Raw genomic sequence first — 20,763 nt, 5'->3', positions numbered from 1 at the left:
TTGGTGTAGCGCGATCACGTGACGGCCGTGCCACCACTCGCTTACCAAATGTCATTACGCTCAGGCGGAACTGATCATTACGCTCAGACAGAACAAGTGCGGAATTACGACCTCGATCACAGGACTCTTGCGGGGTTATGAGCTACGAACTCCCGCTGATTAGCTGAACATGTATCAATCTTTTTTATGAAGTAAAGATCGTGTAGTCCCCAGATGTTGGAGCGGAAATCAGTTTCTGTGAGACTTTTTCTGATTCACCTTATGGCCTAATTAGAAGGATACGAACTCTATAACAAGAACATGGCAAATAAAAAAGGGGGAGTAGGAAAAAATCTTAACCACAAGGTGGCAGAAAACATGTCAACCACAATCAAGGATGTAATGGAATGTATTTCTGTAGAGATCTGCATACAAAAGCAAAAAATGTGATTGTCAGTTGTGTGTACAGGGCACCAGGATCCAGCATTGAAACCTTCAGAAACAGTATGGGGGGATTATTTGCTAAAAATAATCAGAGTAATTATGTTCCTCTGTGGTGATATTCACATAGACCTGTTCAATCTTAACAAACACAAAATGGCAGATGAATTTATGGACACAATGTACAGTATGAGTTTGTATCCACTGATCACCAAACCTAGTAGAATAGCAACACACTGATCCACTCTAATTGATAATTACTTACAAATTACATGGAAAACAGCTTAATGAGTGGATTGTTGATAAATGATATCAGTGATCATTTGCCTGTTTTTGTGATTTATGACTATGATTGTGGAAAAAAGAAAGAAGAACATAAAAAACACAGGAGACTGAGAACAAAGGATTCTGTAAATGCATTTATAGCATTTGCAAGCACATAACTGGGAAAGCTTTTATAAAGAAAAAGATATTGACCTAGTGTATGAATCTTGAAAAATACTCTATATAGACAATTTATAAAATATAGAACCAAAGAGGCTGAACAAAAATGTAAGAAATACAGAAATAAACTAACTATGATTATAAGGTCATGCAAGAAGGATTATTGTACTGACATTTTAGAGAATAACAAAAACGATATTAAAGGAATATGGAATATTGGAAAATCACTCTATCTCCACGCTGCGGAAACCAAAGAAATCATTGATATCCAAAACAAATGTAAGAATAAAACATCTACTGACAGGAACGAAATTGATATGATGTTAATCAAGAAAGTCATTGACAAAATTGCAAACCCACTAACTTACATCTGTAATCTATCATTCACAACATGTACAAAAAATTAAAATTGCTAAAGTTATTCCATTATATAAAGCTGGGGACAAACAACATTTCACCAACTACAGGCCTATATCATTACCCTGACAGTTCTCTAAAATATTAGAAAAATAGTTTACTAGTAGGTTGGATTATTTCATTGAAAAGTATAATTTACTCTCAGACAGTCAATACAAGTTCAGAACAAACAGATCAACATCATTGGCATTAATGGATTTAACAGAGGAAATTACTGGTTGTATTGGTACCATAAACCATGACATACTACTCAAAAAAATGGAAAGATATGATATAAGAGGGGTTGTGTTCGATTGGGTTAAAAGCTACATGGAACACAGGCAGCAGTTTGCGAAATGGGTGATTACAGATCATCATGCCTTGACATAAATGTTGGGGTCCCGCAAGGGTCAGTATTAGGTCCAAAACTGTTTATTTTGTATATAAACTATATATGTATGGTGTCCAGAAAATTAAAATTTGTTTTAATCGCAGATGAGACCAATGCTCTTTGTTCTGGGGAAAATGTGCAGCAGCTTTTGGAAGAGGTCACAACAGAAATGAGTCAATTAAAACAATTGTTTAGCATAAATACATTGTCTTTAAATTTGAACCAAACTAAATTTATGTTGTTTGGAAACCGCAGATCACGATTGCTAATGTTAATGTTGAAATTGTCTATGACACCAAAAAAAATTAAAAACTGCAATAATCATGTTTAAAGCGAGATATAATCTACTTCCGGGCAATATTCAAAAACTGTGACAGGGAGGGGGTTATAATTCAAGAGGAGAATCTAATTTATTTTATTTTTTTAAAAAAAAATGTGTTCATACAACTAAGAAGAGTCTGTGTGTATTTCAGTGTATGGGGTGGACTTGTGGAATGGGCTGCACGATGAGTTGAAACAAAGCACAAATATAAATCAATTTAAAAAAAAAAAACTATACAAAAAAAGATATTTTTGGCAGATATATAGATGAGGAAAAGTTGTGTTAGGGAGTGCATATTTATTTTGTAACACTGAGTGGCACTTGTGTTATGACCCAGGTCATTATTTTTTTGGTATTGTCCTTGCGTTGATCTGCAGTGACCTTAAAGATGTTCTCTCTCCTCCTCTTAGAGTGTGTGTATGTGGTGAAGTGTCATTGGTTGTTGCAAGGCAGTTACTGAATGCTAATTGGGCTGTCTGAAGAAGATTGCTGTTGCCGGATTGGCCCACTGCGAGACAGAGAGTTTTCAAACCTTCAGCAGACAGAAGCTCTTCCTCCTTTCACCTTTCCACCACCAACAAAGCCAGAACTTAGAATGTGTTTGTCCTTTTGTTTGTAAGTACCTGCAGGCAAAAACTTTTGATTCTGGTAAAGTAGCGTGTGTATTCTGATAACCTTGAGTAATAAGGAAATGTTGAGTAGGTGAACTGAGTTTTGGGTAGCAGTATGCTTGTTAGAATTATTAGTAGGTTTTCCTTGTATTATTTTGTTGAGCACTGTATATAGAGCACATTAAGCAGTTTTAGTAGGAGTGAGAAGCCCTTTTTGTTTGGCATTGCCATGTTCTTTTCTCTTGTTTTGGATAGTTGAAGGTACGGTCAGGAAATTGTCTTTTGTTTCACTTTTCTTTATTGTTTGGTAAGTTTAGTTTGGGTACTGCTCACATCTGGGCCCTATTTCAGAAAGCAGGCTCAACAAACTCTGAGCTTAATCTCGATCTCTGGGTTGACTGAGCCTGAGCTGGGAAACTCTGAGTTTTCAGTTCCAGAACAGCTAATGAGAATTAACTCAATCAACTCTGAGTATGTTCAGCTTGAATAAAGCGTGTTCACGGCGAGCACCAAAAGCATCATGGATCATCATCACTAGGGTGCAGATGACATGATTCTCAGTGGCAGAAAGCAGAGTTAAAAGCTGAGCCACTTATTTCATCAGAGATTTTAATGACAGCAAATGAGGACATGAAAAAAAAAAATCGAATATGGCCGCTGCAGCATGAGGTGGGATGGGAAAAGATTGCAGAGTGTGGTAATAGGTAATGTGAAGTGACATTATGTAATGTGATGCATTAATGTGTCTGATATACAGAAAATATATAAACATTTTTATATCTTAACAATGTTCATATATTTTAATATAATTTGCTGTATCCTCTTATTGGGGGCAGCACGGTGGTGTGGTGGTTAGCACTCTCGCCTCACAGCAAGAGGGTTGCCGGTTCGATCCCAGGCGTGGGAGCCCTTCTGTGCGGAGTTTGCATGTTCTCCCCATGTCAGCGTGGGTTCTCTCCGGGCACTCCGGCTTCCTCCCACAGTCCAAAGACATGCAGATTGGGGACTAGGTTAATTGATAACTCTAAATTGTCCGTAGGTGTGAATGTGAGCGTGAATGGTTGTTTGTCTCTATGTGTCAGCCCTGTTGGCGACCTGTCCAGGGTGTACCCTGCCTCTCGCCCGATGTCAGCTGGGATAGGCTCCAGCCCCCCATCGACCCTCAAGAGGATGAAGCGGTTAGAAGATGAATGAATGAATGAATGAATGAATGTATCCTCTTATTCAGTTGTAATCTGATGGGGCCCAAACGCACTTGGCAGCAACTCAAAATCAAACACAAAGATATTGTACAGACTGGTAACAATATTGCTTATACTTAGACTACTTCATTCTGTCAATAGGCTGAGGTTAATTAAATTGCTGTTAAATGACTTCCTATTCATGTAATCTCCTTAATTCTCAGATGGAGCAATGATGGGATGTAGTACCATAAATGAGCCACACCACGGAATCTTTGAATATATGAAAAGTATCATAAAAAGTTGCATAATGTATCCATGTAGGTTGATTTCTTATTAACACTGACAAATCTGCAGTTCAAGATTATTTTTTTGTTGTTTTTAATGGCAAAACAGCATAACGTTAAGGGGAGAGAGGGAATGACGCACGAGAGGCTGCAGGCTGGGTTTGAACCCGTGGCTGCTACATCAGGGACTGAGTGTCAAATCACGGAGCTACCACTTCATCCACTAAGCCACCGATACTCCATGCATTATTTTGATAATAGATTCTGATTTATATTCAGGGAAAACCACAAAAACAGGAAAAAGTCTTTTCAGACTTTCAGTCACTTTTCATATGGCCCGACAAATCGCTGTCCCGCTGATGTGTTTAGTGTCTCTGATGTTATTAAGAAAACTGCCCCTGCTAAAGAATCATTGGGCAATGCATAAAATTTGCTCTGATGATAATGTAAATCCACGATATGTAATATTTGATATGTCTGGGTGGAACGGATTGTTAGATAAATGATAGACTGTGAGGTGAAATTGTATCTTTCATACAGACACTCCGGGAGAGACATCCAAACGGGGTCACCTTCTTCTTACACGGCAGTCTCTGAATAAACTGCACCTCAACGTCCATGACTTCACTCACAAAAGGGCACGCCATGTTTCTTCTTCCTGCTACACACCCAGCCTCAGGCTTAGATGAAGCAAACCTGTGAGCCAAATAATAAAAATAAATAAAAATTGAAATAATGTATGAGTTAACAGAAGAAATGTAAGAAAGGGGTAGGGACACAAAAGTTTTACTTCTACCTTCCTTTGCGGACACTGTCACTTGTTTGTCTTTTTTATGATGTTTTATTTTGGTTCGAAATAAATGAAGTCATTCATTCATTCATTCATTCATTCATTCATTCATTCATTCATTCATTCAAAGAACTGCAAATTGCTGAGGGGCTTTTAATTTGAAGTGATACAGGAAGTGTGGTAAGATAACAGCATGATACACACGTGAATTTATTTATTTATTTTATGAACAAAGATGAAAAAGAATGACTGGCTACGCTTGAAATGAGCAAATATCATTGTGAAGCAGAGGGCATATAATGTGCCAGCTTAATATGTTTACTTTGGTAAAAAAAAATAAAAAATACAGCTACTGAAAATCAAGGCCTGCTGCAGTTACAGTATTGTGGTAATTGTTTTCCCTGAAATGAGGGACATCAGGAAGAGAATGAAACTTCTCTTTACATTAATGATGCAGTGATGTTTGTCTACAGCATTAAATCGATTAGAAGACAGGTCATATGTGACACACTTAATTTAAACAGAGAGGAGGGCTGTTTGAACGGATGGCTTGGACCACGGGCTCTCTTGCCGTGAGGGATCCAGGTGCACCGGGACTGTTAGGTGTTGAGAGGCTGGAGATTTGACAATGCTGTACGCAGGAAGGCCAAACATGCAATTAGAGATACCTCACATCCATTACATTCAGAGTTTGAGCTGCTCCCATCTGGCAATTGATTTATGGTCCCAAGAATTAGACATAATACATATTAGAAGTGCTTTATACTTGCCATACAGGCACTGAACACTGAATGACTTATTTAATAAAATGGGCTCTGTTTTATTATTTATTATTTATATAATTTATTGCTCCTACCTGCCTCTTTGCACTATAGAATCTTGTATATTGTACATTTTAAGGGCATATTGTGTTATGTGTTTGTGTGTAAGTTTCCATTTCTCAGAACACTTAATAAAGACCTGTATATTAAGTGACTGTGATACTGGGGCAAGTTGGATCACTCAGTTCTTTTCATTGAGTACACATTAAATAAAGCAAGAGAGTTCAGAGGCAATGTGGCCAAATTATTTATTTGCCAGTGCACATCACAGTGAGGGCTATTACAGAATTGTCATACTCCTAGAAAGTAACAACACTGCCATTCTTATCTAGCTCTAATGCAATGTGACTAAATTATTTATTCTTAACCTCATACGTCAAAGTTTAAGACAACAGCAGTGACAAAGTCATTGAAAGAAACAACACCGTTATCGCCATCCAGCTGGGGGAGGAGACGGCTAACGTCTGCGGCTGAGGGCTAAAGAAAAGAAAAAAACAGAGGCAGCTGTAAGTAGATTGTAAAACATTAAACACATGTCAGAGAGGCATTCACAACTCTGTTGCAATACAGTGACATCTTTTCTACTCACTGCGCTAGGAAACTCTTTGCCGAGCAGCGCACACAGCTCTGATTTGTTCATTGTGTTTTTGCTTGAGTCCTTTTGAGCGTAGTTATCGAAGGTAGCCTTGAAGAGTTTCATTGCCTTTGTGATATCTGACGTGGTGCCTGGAGTGAGAAAATAGTGATGACTGTGTATTCCAGAGTTTATTTATTCATTTATGTACATTTTACATGGCTATGGTAATGTAGTAATGTGGTTATGCTTCATGCTACATTTAAACAAACCGGTTGGACTCTACTGCTTTTGGACATCCAGTTAAAACACTATGAGGAGTTAGATCAGGTTGTTAGGATCAGGAATGATCTGAATGAAACTGAACTAATTTTTTTTTTGTTTTGCTTTAAATTTTAATTTTCTTTCTATTTTGCTCTTCGGTTGCCCTGTCAGCTTTTCTCCATTTCTCAGGGGTAAATACGACGTTCTACAGACCATTAGTTAAAAAAAAAGACCTAATCAAGTATTAGTGATGCAACAGAAGAGCTAAATGGTAGATTGATGTGACAGGCAAGTCTCAATATATATGTTGTGCAATAGCAACACTACTGGAAAATAACAACACCATCACCATCACCATTGTTATTGAATTCTGAGAAAAAACATGGACAAATAATTGATTCTTACTGGACATCAGTTTGGAGTCTGCTGCAATATCGACAAACTCCTTGAATGTAACTTGGCTACCACCATCAGCATCCAGCTTTTTGAAGAGACTGTCCTAAACAAAGAAAAACAGTTGTAGTTTTAAGTTAATGTCAGAGAAACATTGACAGCTCTCTGTTGCAACAGAATTACATTGTTCCTACTTACTGCCTCAGGGTACTCTTTGCGGAGCAGGTCAGCAAGTTCCTTCTTGGTCATGGTTTCCCATACATCTTCTCTTGCAATGTACTTTTCTACGGTTTTCGTGAGGAGTTCTATCGCCTCTGTGATCTTCGACATGTTGGCTAGAACAAGAAAATAGTGATGACTATGTATTCTAGTATTTGGTTATTTCCTATATTAACTTCACATGGCTGTTGTAATGCAGTAATGTGGTAATGTTTTCTACTGCTTTGGAACATCCAGTTAAAACCAAGTTGCAACCTCAGAGGCTGAAAAATGAAGCCGGTGTGGAAGTCCCAAAAACTACTGTTCATGATATGATACTTGAGTCTGACTCCAAAACAGAGTAAATCCCCATAGACATCAATGATAAAATGCCCAACTGTAGAGCAGACATATATATGTCTACAGCCTGGTACAAAAAAACAGTTTTAGTCTCTATAGCTAATTTAAACATTCATAACTATGCATGGGTGAATTTCTGTTTGTTTGTTTTTTACATTTTATTATTGCACAAACTAAGGCATATTTAAGGGCAGGGCTGCTTGAGTAACAGGCTGTCTGCAGCACTCTGTGAAACAGATTCAACCCATCCTCCTCCATAGTGCTACCCTCCCAATATAGTCACTTCTGTATCCAAAAAAACAATATGGCTACGGTGGAAATGCCAAACTCAAGGCTTCAAAATGGCAGTCCACGAACCAATGGGTTATGTCATGGTAGCTACGCCCCTTAACCTGTCTCAAACAATTTGAGGTGTCTAAACGCTGCTTCCCCTTTCACTATACTGAGTGTTTCTTCTGAGTGGCTTTGGCTCAAGACTGCCATACACTGTCCTCACTCACTAACTTGTTTTTCTGCAGAATTCTTGGTTGCTTTGATTTATTGGACTCCAATGATTTTGCGATTGTCCCTGCAATAATATTCAAGTTATAATTGTGATATTGTTTCCATAGACTGATATGTTGAGCTTATTCAGACGTAGCACTGCACGCAGTATACAAACCACACCCAGAAGGTCATTCATGCATGTCATACCACATATTACTACACATTAGGTTTCAACTACAGTACTTGTATAAATTCAATAGAAAATTGTTGTGGCTGCATTTAAATAAAAGATATTTAAAAAAATATTTCCACTCACATGTAGGACACCTTCGAGAGGTTGAGATGTTGAGATGTTGAGATGGTGGCAGAGAGAGCTCTGTGAAGAGAGCACAGACACAAGCCCCCTTAAATAGTGGTTGACAAACCCTGTTCTAAGCCTCCTCCCCTCTTTCTGTTTTTCCTTGGAATTATATAAGTGACAACACTGTAATGTGCTCTTTACTGGTGTTCCTGTGACATAAGCCATTTTCATACTGGTACTACCAGTTTGGGAAGCGATATAATGTAGCCGTGGTTAGTCTAATCTCCTTTCAGTCCATATGATAAGAGAACATCAAAAGCTCTTCATACATTGATCTCCATAATCTGTAAGGACTTTTTTTTAACTCAACCTGAAAATCAAAACAAAATAAAATACATCTGTTATCTTATTTAAGTACAAATTATCACCCTCAGTTATAGAATCTTTTCCTTTATTAGTCAGACTAGCACACCTGGTTTTGTTGGGTGGATCCAGGTCTATAACAATCTACTGCATGCAGTAACCCTGAGAGGTCATACTGAAAATCACATTGACTTAAGAACCAGAGAGCACTTATGAAAGCATGCTCTTTGACTAACTGTACCTGACTACAAATTTAGGGTACCCTTATGTAATAACATTTCTTTCCCCATGAATTACTTTGTTGTTTTCTTTCCATGATTTCTTGAAAATGTGTCAACTATATATAACAAATGTAAGAAACCATAAACATGTAAACAAAGAATAACGCACTTTTTAAAAAACTTTATTGAGCTTTTTTTGGTACATGAGTTTAATTTTTGGCACGTCCCCAGTGCAAAGGATTCAACTTCAACAAGAACAACCTGTTCTCATCCAAAATTGTCACATATCCCTGCTTGGTCAGTGCTGTTTATGTCTACATATTATGCACTAGGTATCATGCTGCATTTGTTGTTGACGTTCTGGCAGGCATTTCAATTCATGCCTGTTAAATGCACTGTGTCCTCTCTGAATACATGTTCTTTTTTTCACAGGAAATGTACAGTTTCTGCTCTTTCGATGCATACAGTCTTTTGCAAATTAAACTTACATTAACGTATTTATGTTTATTTCCTTGTGCAACAAAAGCATGTGATGAGGTCTCTCCAGCTTCTTACATTACCTTGTTACAGGCAGCATTTCTAACTGACATCATCCATGCCATTCAGCTGCGTTATTAATTAATGCCGCCTGTCTGTGTATCATATTGCAGCAACAGGTGTCATCTGGCTGACTGGCGGTGTATCATACCGCTGCTTAAAGTGGCTTTTGGTGTCTGTGTCTGATGCTAGAGTCACTCACAAAGCCATCCAGCTGGTGGAAGACATGGTCCACAGTATCAAAAGATGAGGGCTTAACGGAAAAAAACAGAAACCGGTATAAGTAGATTATAAAACATTAACCACGTGTCAAAGAGGCATTCACAACTCTTTGTTGCAATTGAACAATATTTTTTCCACTGACTGTGTCAGGAAACTCTTTGTGTTGCAGTAAACACATTTCTATTTTGGTCCAAGTGTCTTTGTTCTTTTGAGCGTAGTCATCGAAGGTAGCCTTGAAGAGTTGCATTGCCTGTGTGATCTCTGATGTGCCTGGAGTGAGAAAATAGGGATGACTGTGTATTCCTGAGTTTATTTATTAATTTATGTACATTTACATTTTACTACATAATGCAGTGATGTGGTTATGCTTTATGCTACATTAAAGACATAGGTTGGACTCTTGGACTGATTTGGACCATCCAGTTAAAATACAGGGAGTTGGATCAGCTTGTTAAAATTAGGAATGTTACTGCCCAACTGATAAGCAAATTGGTAGACTGATGTCACTGGCAAGTCTCTATATATACTTTGTACAATAGCAACACCAACAAACTCCTGGAAAATAACAACACCATCACCATCACCATTGTTATACAGTTCTGAGAAAAAAACATGGACAAATAATTGATTCTTAACTGGACATTAGGTTGGAGTCTTTTACAATATGGAAAACCTTCTTGAAAGTAACTTGGCCATCACTGTTAGCATCAAGCTTTTTGAGGATACTGTCCACTTCAGCTGAGTTTTTGTCCTAAACAAAGAAAAACATTGGGGATTTTAAGTAGATTGAAAAACATAAAACAAATATGTCAGAGAAGCACTGACAGCTCTCTCTTGCACCAGAGTTACATTGCTTCTTACTGCCTCAGGGTACTCTTTGCGGACCAGTTCAACTAGTTCTCTCTTGGTCAGGGTGTTCCAGACATCTTCTCTTTCAATGTACTTATCAAACATTTGCATTAGGAGTTCTACAGCCTGTGTGATCCTCGACATGTTGGCTGGAACAAGAAATTAGTGATGATTGTGTATTCCATTGTTTGGTTATTTATTAACTTTACATGGCTATGGTAATGCAGTAAATGCGGTAGTGCTTCATGTTACACCGAAACACACGGGTTGTACTCTTCTGCTTTGGAACATCCAGTTAAAACCAACCAACCTCTGAAGCTGAAAAATGAAGCCAGTGCGAAGGTACCAAAAAATGCAGTCCATCAAATGATACGTGCATCCAAAACAGAGTAAATCCCCAAAGACATGAATGTTAAATTGACCAACTTCACAGTAGAAATAAACATGTTTACAGCCTGCTATAAAATATGGTTTTGGTCTCTAAAGCAAATTTTAAAATTCATGACAAGTACATAAGGGGTGATTTATTTTTTTGCATTTTATTAAGGCCCAAACTTATGCATACTTAAGAGTGGAGCTGCTTGAATAATCAACCCTCTTTTCCAAATTTATCCATCTGTCCATTATTATATAGTCTATGGTTGAAACACTGGGAGGAATATGTGTATGTACATATGTAGGGATGTATGCATATAGGAATATGGATATGTTTTAAAAAACCAAACACTGTAATATATAGTCAACACTATTTTTTGCTCCAGCCAACATATGGCTGGAACATATAAGCTGTAGAGTTACTCATGAATACCTTATATAAGTACACTGAAAATACCTTATATAAGTACACTGAAAATGAAGAGTCCTGGAACACGTTGAAACAAGAGAACTAGTTGAACTGCTCAGCAAAGAGCACCCTGAGGCAGTAAGTACGGTAGAAAGGACCTCTGTCACAACAGAGAGCTGTGAACGCTTCTCTGACATGTTTTATATTTTACAAGCTGCTTACTATTACATACATTTTTCAGCTTCAGAGGTTGCCACTTGGTTTTAACTGGATGTTCCAAAGCAGTAGATTTCAACCTGTGTGTTTAAATATAGCATATAGCACTACCACATTACAACATTACCACAGCCATGTAAAGGTAATAATAACCAAACACTGGAATACACAGTCATCACCATTTTCTTGTTCCAGCCAACATTTTGAAGATCACGTAGGCTGTAGAACTCCTCTCAAAAACCTTAAATAAGTACATTGAAAGAGAAGATGTCTGGAACACCCTGAACAAGATAGAACTGGTTGAACTGCTCTACAAAGAGTGCCCTGAGGCAGTAAGTAGGAACAGTGTAACAAAGAGCTGTCATTGCCTCTCTGACATAGGTTTTATGATGGCCAAATTACATTCAAGGAGTTTGTCGATATCGCAACAGACTCCAACCTGATGTTCAGTGAAGAATCAATTATTTGTCCACATTTTTTCTCAGAACTCAATAACAATGGTGATGGTGTTGTTATTTTCCAGGAGTTTGTCGCTGTTGTACAATGTAGGACTTGCCTGTCACATCATTCTACCAACTTGTTTCTCTGTTGCATCAGTAATACTTGCACATGTCTCTTGTTTAAACTAATCGTCAGTATCTCAAGGCAATTGAATTGAACGCAACTGGAATTAGTTTTGTCTGAGAAGACGTTTAACCTCTTATCCAAGAGGCTTCATCAGTTCATGCTTGTCTGACTAGGCTGGAACTAGTCTGAAAAACTGGTGTGGAATTAAACCTCTGACGAAGTCTTCACAAGGCCAATGATGTCATTGGTTTGTTAGTGCTCCAGTGGTGTGTCAACGACGGTCGTTGAAACTCCTGCTGCAACGGTGGTCGTTGGAGTCGTTAGAGTCACATGAGGCCATTTGTGAATGACCATTGTTTTTTGAGGTTAAGCTGTTAAAGCTCCTGGGGAAGGATGAAAGGACAGCATTATAGGTGGGGGATAGGTGGTGTCCCAGACCTCCTCCTTTATTGACAAATGGTTTTTCCAGTTTCACATAGATGGCTTCTTTTACACCTCTTTCAAACCATCTGTCTTCCCTGTCCAAAATGTGCACATTACTGTCCTATTTTTAAAGAAAAAATAAAAACAAAATTTCATTCAGAAGATAAATGAGGAAGTGTGTCTGGCAGAAAACATTTCTGACCATGACAAGCTGGTCCAACTTCTCACATTATTTTAATGGATGTCCCAAAACAGTAGAGTCCAACCCATGTCTTTAAAAATAGCATAAATCATAACCACATTGCTGCCATGTAAAATGTACATAAAAAAATAAATAAACACTGGAATACACAATCATCAGTATTTCCTTGTTCCAGGCAACACATCAATGATCACACAGGCAATGGAACTCTTCAAAGCTACATTTGATGACTATACTAAAATAGATGAAAACAAAAACACTTTGACCAAACCAGAAGTCTGTATACTGCTCTGCAACACGTTTCCTGACACAGTGAGTAGAAAATATGTTATTCTATTACAGCAGAGAGTTGTGAATGTCTCTGTGACATGTGTTTATTCTTTTACATTTACTTACAAATGCCTGCCCTGTGTTTTTCCCCTTTAGTCCTCATCTTTTGATACAGTGGACCATGTCTTCCACCAGCTGGATAGCAACAAAAATCTTCTTGTCACTTTTAAAGAGTTTGTCACTATTGTAACAAACGTTGACCTGTAAGGTTAAGAATAAATAATTTAGTCACATTGCATTAGAGCTGGATAACAATGGCAGTGTTGTTAGATAATTCAAAGGTAGATAAACTTTATCATCCACCTCAGTGGAAACTATGGCTTCTCTCAAGGGGTCCATGTCATTGGTCCGACAGCTCATTGGTCCGACATCCCATTAGTCCGATTAGTCCGCGGTGCTGAACGGCTCCCGGCGGGCGTATTTCTACCTTGATGGTGCGCCGCGACCACTCTGGGTCAGCTGGGAAAGGCTTGAGGCGGAGCAGGCTCACGGTTTATGTGTTTGTCACTTTCTTTTTCATTTTAACCCACACCGTGATCTTTTCCTAACCCTAACCAAGTGGTTTTTGTGCCTAAACCTAACCAGACCTTAACCACAGGGCGTCATGATGATTTCGGAACAACGGGAATTCGGAACAATGGGTTTAATATGGTCGGAACAATGGGATGTCGGACCAATGGGCAGTTCCCCTCTCAAGCAAGGCAAAGTTACATACAAACACATAACACAATACACCATTAAAAAGTACAATATACAAGATGCAATAGTGCAAAGAGGCAAAAAAATAATAATAATAAAATAGTATTTCCTGATGCAGTCATCCAGTGTTCAATGCCTGTATGGCCCACTGTAAAAAGCCCTTCTAATATATGATACGGCTGATTCTTAAGACCATAAAGTGACGGCCAGATGGGAGCAGCTCAGACTCTGAATGTAATGGATGTGAGGTATCTCTAATTACATGTTTGGTTTTCCTGTGTACAGCATTGTCAAATATATTGCAGAGCTGTTTCTGTGAATTGCCAATAACCTTTTCTGCAATGTTGACAATCCTCTCTATACCATTTCAAGCATGTGTTGGTCTCTGAGATTTCATTGAATGTTAAGGTCTGATCAATAATTGTAATAATCTTTTATTTTGGTATTTATTTATTTATTTTTCATTTTGATTTATGAGCAATTTTCAAGGGTCAAGTTGATCCCCTATGGAGGACTTAACATGGGTGTGGACTACTCTCTCCATACACTTAGCTAAGAGTGAAGTTAGTGCAACTAATCTAAAATCAGTAAATGATTGTGCTCCAGAAACTTGCGGCACAGGTCTTATGGTAGATTTTGAGTGCGGAAAAACACAGACAGCTATCAAGCAGAGTCTGAAACAGTTGAGTGACAGACCCTTTCAGCTGGTTAGGGCATACTTTAATCATCACCTTCTCTCAGACCATCAGGTCCAGGATGAGTTGTAATGTGTTGCTTTTAAACATGTATCATCACCCCCTTCTCATTCAGAAGTCATCAAATACCACTGCTTTGTCAGTGACTCTAGCATCAGAGACAGACACCAAAGGGCACCTTTTCGCGGCAATATTATAGGCCACAGGGCAGCATGAGTTTGTAACGCAGCAGGATGGAACCTTTTGCGGTGTTGATACACCGCCAGTCAGCCAGGTAACACCTGTTCCTGCAATATGATACACAAACATGCAGCATCAATTAATAATGCAGCCGTATGGCACCTGTTTCAGAGGTAGGCTATTATACACTGCTGGATGGTGTCAGTTGGAAATGCTGCCAGTAACAAGGTAATATAGGAGACCTAATTACTTGTTTTTGTTGCACAAGGAAATAAACGTAAATATGAGGTTTTACTGATGTAAGTTTATTTTGAAAAAGACTGTATGCAGAAAGAGCAGAAACTGTACATTTCCTTTGAAAAAGAACATCTATTCTGTTCTTTTGGATGAGAACAGGTGGTTTTTGTTAAAGTTGAATCCTTCACACTGGGACATGCCAAAAATTAAACTCATGTACCATAAAATGCTCAATTAAGTTAAAAAACTGCATAATTCTCTGTTTATGTGATAAAGAAGAACTTTGTTATGGTTTAATCCATTTGTTATAAATATTTGAATCATTCTTATGAAATCTTGGAAAGAAAACAACAGTCATTCATTGGGATAGACATGTTATTACATTACAGGAATCACCCATTCCCAGCCAAGAAAAGAAAGTAAACAGCGCCATAATTTGTAGTCAGGTACAGTTAGTCATAAGTGCTCTCCAGTTCTTAAGACAATATGAGTTTCAATATGGCCTCTCTGGGTTACTGCATGCAATAGATTGTTATAGACAATCAATCAAGAGAGAGACATTTTTTATAGTAAAAGAATATTTATTAACATGCGCACGTAAGAATGAAAAATGTGGAACGTCTTTGGTGATTAGACTCCATAGAGATGGTATGATTTAAGGAAGATGATGAATCCATAGTCAATTAGGGAACCCCCCACTGTGAAAGTGTTGTCACTAGCCACTTTTACACTGCCAGATTTTCGGCAAATGTTGGGCCGTTTTGCCGGCAAGCTGTAAGCATTTAGATACACAGAGCTGGATTGGCGAGTTGATCCAAGGTGCCCAATTTTCCGCCTCGTAGGGTAGACATATTGGCGGAACCTTTTTGATTTAAACAGAACGAGGCGGCCTTCCGCCACAGGAGGGTCGGTTGATGACTTGTGGGAGGAGGTGTTGATGACGCCGCATGTGCGACCCAATGGCGATGGATAAATAGGAAACAGCTGATAGCAGGAATTAGCGAGCAGCTAGTACTAGTAGCAAGGGGGAAATGCAAACCTGACCAAAGAATTGTGCGCCCTCCTTGTCCTCGCAAATGAAGAGGCCATTAACCACCAATTGACAGGAACGTTTACGGGCTGTTTACGTCACATGCTGAGCTACACGTTTTGTTACTTGCTCACGCCCCCCCATTGCCCCAAAAAAGGCACATTCTGTATGAGCAAAAGTAGCCAGGCGGCATTTTGCTGCACTCCCCGATTTTGTTTTTATACTACCAATGCTGAAAGAAGACTGATTGGGCTTTCCTGCAAATTTGCACAATCCTACTGTTAATGTGTTCACTCTGCTGATGGAAGGCTGAGACAGACCAAAGTCAACATTGCTGCACTATTGCATTTTTCCAGTTTTCCAAATGTTGTAGTGTTGTGATCATTTTATTTCTGGTGTTATAGCATTACAGGGTTCAATGCTAAGGTTTTTTTTCACTTGCCCAGTCGGGCAAGTTGGTCAGAGATCTACTTGCCCGAAGTCAGTTTTTACTTGCCCTATAAAAATTGTTTAATTTAAGCGGCTATCAAATAACAAAGACTGCAGTTATTTTTATGTTATGTAATCTTTATTCACACTGTATTTATTAATTAAAACAACATATGTCATGTATTGTAGCTTAATTCCTACACAAAAATCACAAAAATCACAAAAATGACAGTGTCGGGGGGCAGCAATCTTCGTCAGTCGTTCTCTGTCTATAATTTTGCGCCCTACTTGAGCCATGCCCACCTCTATTTATTTTTCACCCCTCTCTCCAGTTCTGCTGTGTTAACACCAGGTTTAATATATTTTGCTTCCATCTCTCTGCCCTGCTCTACTCTACTTCAACGCTACTTAGCTCTCTCTCTACTCTACCAGTAGACTACCACATCCACCTGTTGCACAAAACGCACACAGCAGTGTTTCCCCTAGGATGGAGTTGTAGCAGCGGAGGTGAAGCACACGCATGAAAAATAATTTTCACATGCGTAAAACTTTTTTGTATGCTTGCAAAGCACAGCCTGCTGGGATGTTTCTATGTATCTACTGGCACCAGAAGGGCTCTTTAGGACTAAGTACATACAGTACATGTGTGCACAGTATGAGCAGGTGCAATGTCTGTCTAGCTTACATATGAGGTGTCTCAAGATTTAGGAACATACAATTTTATTGAATATAATAAACTAAAAAGTCACATGACATGCTGCTGTTTTGTGCTATGACCTATGTAAGTGCTGGAAGTTGTTATTTACGTGACAACGCTTGAACGCAACACAAGCTCAGCATGAGTGCCGTGCTGCGCTGCTGTGTGAGCAGCATGTCTGTCTGTGCGTAACAGCAGTCTGTTGATTGTTATTTACACAGTGTCCATAACAATAACTTTGTCAGCTGACAAACTGCACCGGGCTCCGGATCAGGTTTGGTCAGGAAAATGCGGCCCGAGCCGCTCTAGCGTGCTCACCTGTGTGTGTGGCGGAACTCTGCCGTGCGCGATACAGAGAGCAGAGCAGAAATGTTAACGCGTGACCATGTAGAGACAGAAATGACATGATGACATAACACCATAAATAGTATATTGTTCTGTTATTATATGAAGCGTCTGTCGCGCAAAATAATATCAATGGGCAGGACATTGTTACACAACGTGTACCGGTGACTTCAAGCAGAGAGACCGCTGCATCAGAGCTGAAGGAGCACGTTTTAAAATACATTTATTTTATCAATTAGTTATTAACTTTTACTATTTTTAGCAACTTGCCTGATTGGGCAAGTGAGTTGTTAGTTTACATGCCCGACCTTGAGTTTTACTTGCCCCGGGCAATCGGGCAATCGTTATTGTTGAGCCCTGCATTAGGTGCAAAATGTGTGTGTATCCCTAATGAGATCTCCTCTGCTTAAGAAACTCTTAAGCCTCTTTAAAGTCCTCGTCCTTACTCCTGACAGTTTTTCACCCTAGGAGCTCTTTTAAGATCTAAGATGCTCTGTGAGTAACTTTTATCTTTACAAAGACCTAGTCTTAACTTTAAGGAGAAATTCTAAGAAAACATCACAATTACAAGAATTTTCATTGAATTTCGTCATTAGGAGCAACTCTTTGTACTAGGAAGCTTACTGTGTGTAGTAATATGTGGCATGACATGCATTAAAACATATTTCCAGTCATCAAAACTGTGTGTTGGGGGTTTTGCACAGGGAGCACAGACACAAACCTTTCGAAATAGAGGTTGAAAAACCCTGTTTCTGAGCCTCCACCCGTCTTTCAGTCTTTCTTCCACAAATTTCAAAATGACAATGCTGAAATGTGCTTGTTCCTGCTTTTCCTGTGACATAAGCCTTTTTTCATACAAGTAATATGAGTTTGGGAAGTAATGTAGTTCAGTTTGTATGATAAGGGGACACCAAAAGTTTTTAATTCATTGATATCCAAAACCTCTGAGGAGTTTTATTTTTTTTTTAACTCAATCTGAAAAAAACCCACCAGTATTCTAATGTCTGGGCAAATACTGACTACAAGTCACTCCCTTCATTAGTCAAACTAGCCCAGCTGGTTTTGCAGGGTGGATCCCTGGGGCTGTATTCACAAACTTTCTGAGAAAACTCTCAGGGAGCTCCTAACTTAGCCTAAAAATGTTTACTAAGGAGCTCAAGCTTAGGGGCGATTTAGGAAAATTCCCAGAGCAACTCTGAGCAAGGAGGGGACAGAAACTTCTACCTTAATGAGGAGATGGGGTTGACCCCTGTTGCTAGGTGTGGTACATTCTTTTGACAGAACACCAGGAACAACTCTTTGTACTAGGAGGCTTTGTTAATATAGTCCCAGGGGTCGTATTGAATGACAACTCTTTAACAGTCATTCTGTTAAAAGAATGCATCATATCTAGTAACAGGATCAACCACACCTCTTCCCTAAGGGTAAGGTTTCTATCCCTTGAGTGCTCAGAGTTGCTCTGAGAACTTCCCTAAATCACTCCTAATCTAAGGCCCCATTTATACGACAACGATTTCAACTGAAAACGGTAAACTTTAGTTGCGTTTTGGCCAATCGTTTACATGACAGTGGCGTTTTGGGTGCCTGAAAACGCAACGTTTTGAAAACGGGTTCCAGAGTGTAATGTTTTGGAAACAACAGCGTCTCCATTGTCATGTAAACTTGCAATATGCAGTTCCTCTGAAAACAGAGACTTTTCGCACATGCGCAATTACGGTTCCAGTCACTAGACATGCCCACCGTCACAACAACAATGCCGAGCTCTGTTTGTGCTGCTCACCCTGTTGATTTTTAGAGAAACCGTTGTCGTCTAAACAGGGCCTAAGACTTTTTACTAAAAGTTTTTGGGCTAGGTTAGGAGCTCTCTGAGAGTATTCTCAGAATGTTTGTGAATACGGACCTAGGTCTTTAACACAGTACTGCATGTAGGCCATATAGATAATCATATTGTCATAGGAGCTGGAAAGCGTTTATGACAATATGCACTCATGCATTCACTAACTATAGAATTCAGGGTGCTGTTAACTGACTTTATTATAGGAACAGAAATGAGTCATTCCTGTTATGTAGCAACATTTATGTCCCTGTGGCTTATTCCTTCATATTTTTGTCAAAATTTGTCAAAAATTTATGGCAAATGGCTTCTCTTTCACATAACAAAAAGAATAATTTATTAAAAATAAACTAAAGGCTGTGAAACGATTATTTTTTAAATCACCATTAATCGCTGATTTTCAATGGTTAAACGTCTATATCAACAAGATGAAACAGTTCTTACCAGAGTGTTTTGACTGGGAACCAAATGAATGCAATGAAATGTATTTTATGATCTCCACTTTTAGATGTATTTCTTTGAAGTCAGTGCTGCACTATTACAACTGTGTGGTCTTCAAATTGTGACTCAGAGGTAGGAGACGAATTCACAATGCTTGTTCTGTCAAATTCATAGTTTTTTGTTGTTGTTGTTGTCATTTTTTTTCCCCCACAGAATTACACTGTTTCACATTCAAGCTTTCACCTAATTTGCAGTTTTCAGGTGTTCCAGTTTAGTTTCTTTCTCTGATTCATACAGGTCCTTTATGTGTGAAACAACTGTTCCCTGTGGTGGTAAAACATATGAGTGGGCACAACATGTCAATCTGAGGATGTCCCCTTAATAGATACTGTACTTGTGCGGTAGTGTGTCTGTGTTGCAGTTACGCCTCCAAAACTACTCTGCAGTGGGGTTTCTGTGAAATGCTGTAAAGTCTGATTAATTCCAAACACACCTAAAGCACACATTAAACATGGCTTAATAGTGACCATTTCAAACACAAGTACACATATCAGCTTCATTATAACTTGCAAGATTCACAGACAAGACACTTGCCTTTTGCTGGACACATTTTCATTCATTCATTCATTTATTACAATTATACAAACGTAGCAAGTGGTAAGGCTGTACATGTTCTATAGTCCTAGCAACAAAACTAAAACAAATATATCCCTTAAACAAAGGAAGGACACTCTTCAAAAAGGCACTTAGTTTACAAATAACTTTACTAACTAACACAAGCTAAATATATTAGCACAAGCTGCATTTTACATTGTATAAATTAGCCCAGTTGCTTGTTGAAGTTTTTCCTCACAGGACTGGTCACAACATTTCCACCTGAGGATGTCCCTTAGACCCGTGTCTTAAACAGTGTCTTCTTTGATGTAGTTTCATCTACAGGTCTGTGGTGATTCCCACATTCCAAAATAGTGCTTTGCTGGCTTTGGCGATTTGGTTGCCTGCTGATATCAGTCTGATAGCTGCACCTGTGTGCTTAGCTCATAGATGGTAGGCCTTTCCAAAACCAGACCTTACCCACTTCCATCCATCACAGAGTGTGACTCTGTTTGTAGTCACCTTCACAGCTGAATGAGGGACCCTTTATCAAGGTGTATGGGATAAACACAGTGGCAAGCTTTGAGACAAACTTCCCTTTCTGCGGCAGAAAGAAGTACTGTCATAAC

At 38.8% G+C, this 20,763-nt stretch overlaps 1 protein-coding gene across 1 annotated transcript; it reads right to left on the bottom strand.

Annotated features, from left to right (window-relative positions):
* Nucleotides 1-5,886: 5,886 nt before the first annotated feature.
* Nucleotides 5,887-8,412, bottom strand: LOC126407666 (protein S100-A12-like). The gene is made up of 5 exons (XM_050072761.1): nt 8,255-8,412; nt 7,093-7,229; nt 6,907-7,000; nt 6,253-6,389; nt 5,887-6,140 (listed from the first exon to the last, which is right to left on the bottom strand). The coding sequence occupies exons 2-5, from the start codon at nt 7,222-7,224 to the stop codon at nt 6,033-6,035; spliced, it is 471 nt and encodes a 156-aa protein (XP_049928718.1). The 5' UTR covers nt 7,225-7,229; nt 8,255-8,412; the 3' UTR covers nt 5,887-6,032.
* Nucleotides 8,413-20,763: the final 12,351 nt, after the last annotated feature.

Source organism: Epinephelus moara, chromosome 20 (genome assembly GCF_006386435.1).
Source record: "Epinephelus moara isolate mb chromosome 20, YSFRI_EMoa_1.0, whole genome shotgun sequence".
Classification (NCBI taxonomy): Eukaryota; Metazoa; Chordata; class Actinopteri; order Perciformes; family Serranidae; genus Epinephelus; species Epinephelus moara.
This window is presented reverse-complemented; position numbering and strand designations above follow the sequence as displayed.

Coding starts and splice junctions, on each gene's coding strand:
- LOC126407666 (XM_050072761.1), bottom strand. CDS start 7,224: ATGTCGAAGATCACAGAGGCGATAGAACTCCTCACGAAAACCGTAGAA. Junction 6,390..6,906: donor AGACTCCAAACTGATGTCCA/GTAAGAATCAAT, acceptor TTCTCACTCCAG/GCACCACGTCAGATATCACA. Junction 6,141..6,252: donor GCAAAGAGTTTCCTAGCGCA/GTGAGTAGAAAA, acceptor TCTTTTCTTTAG/CCCTCAGCCGCAGACGTTAG.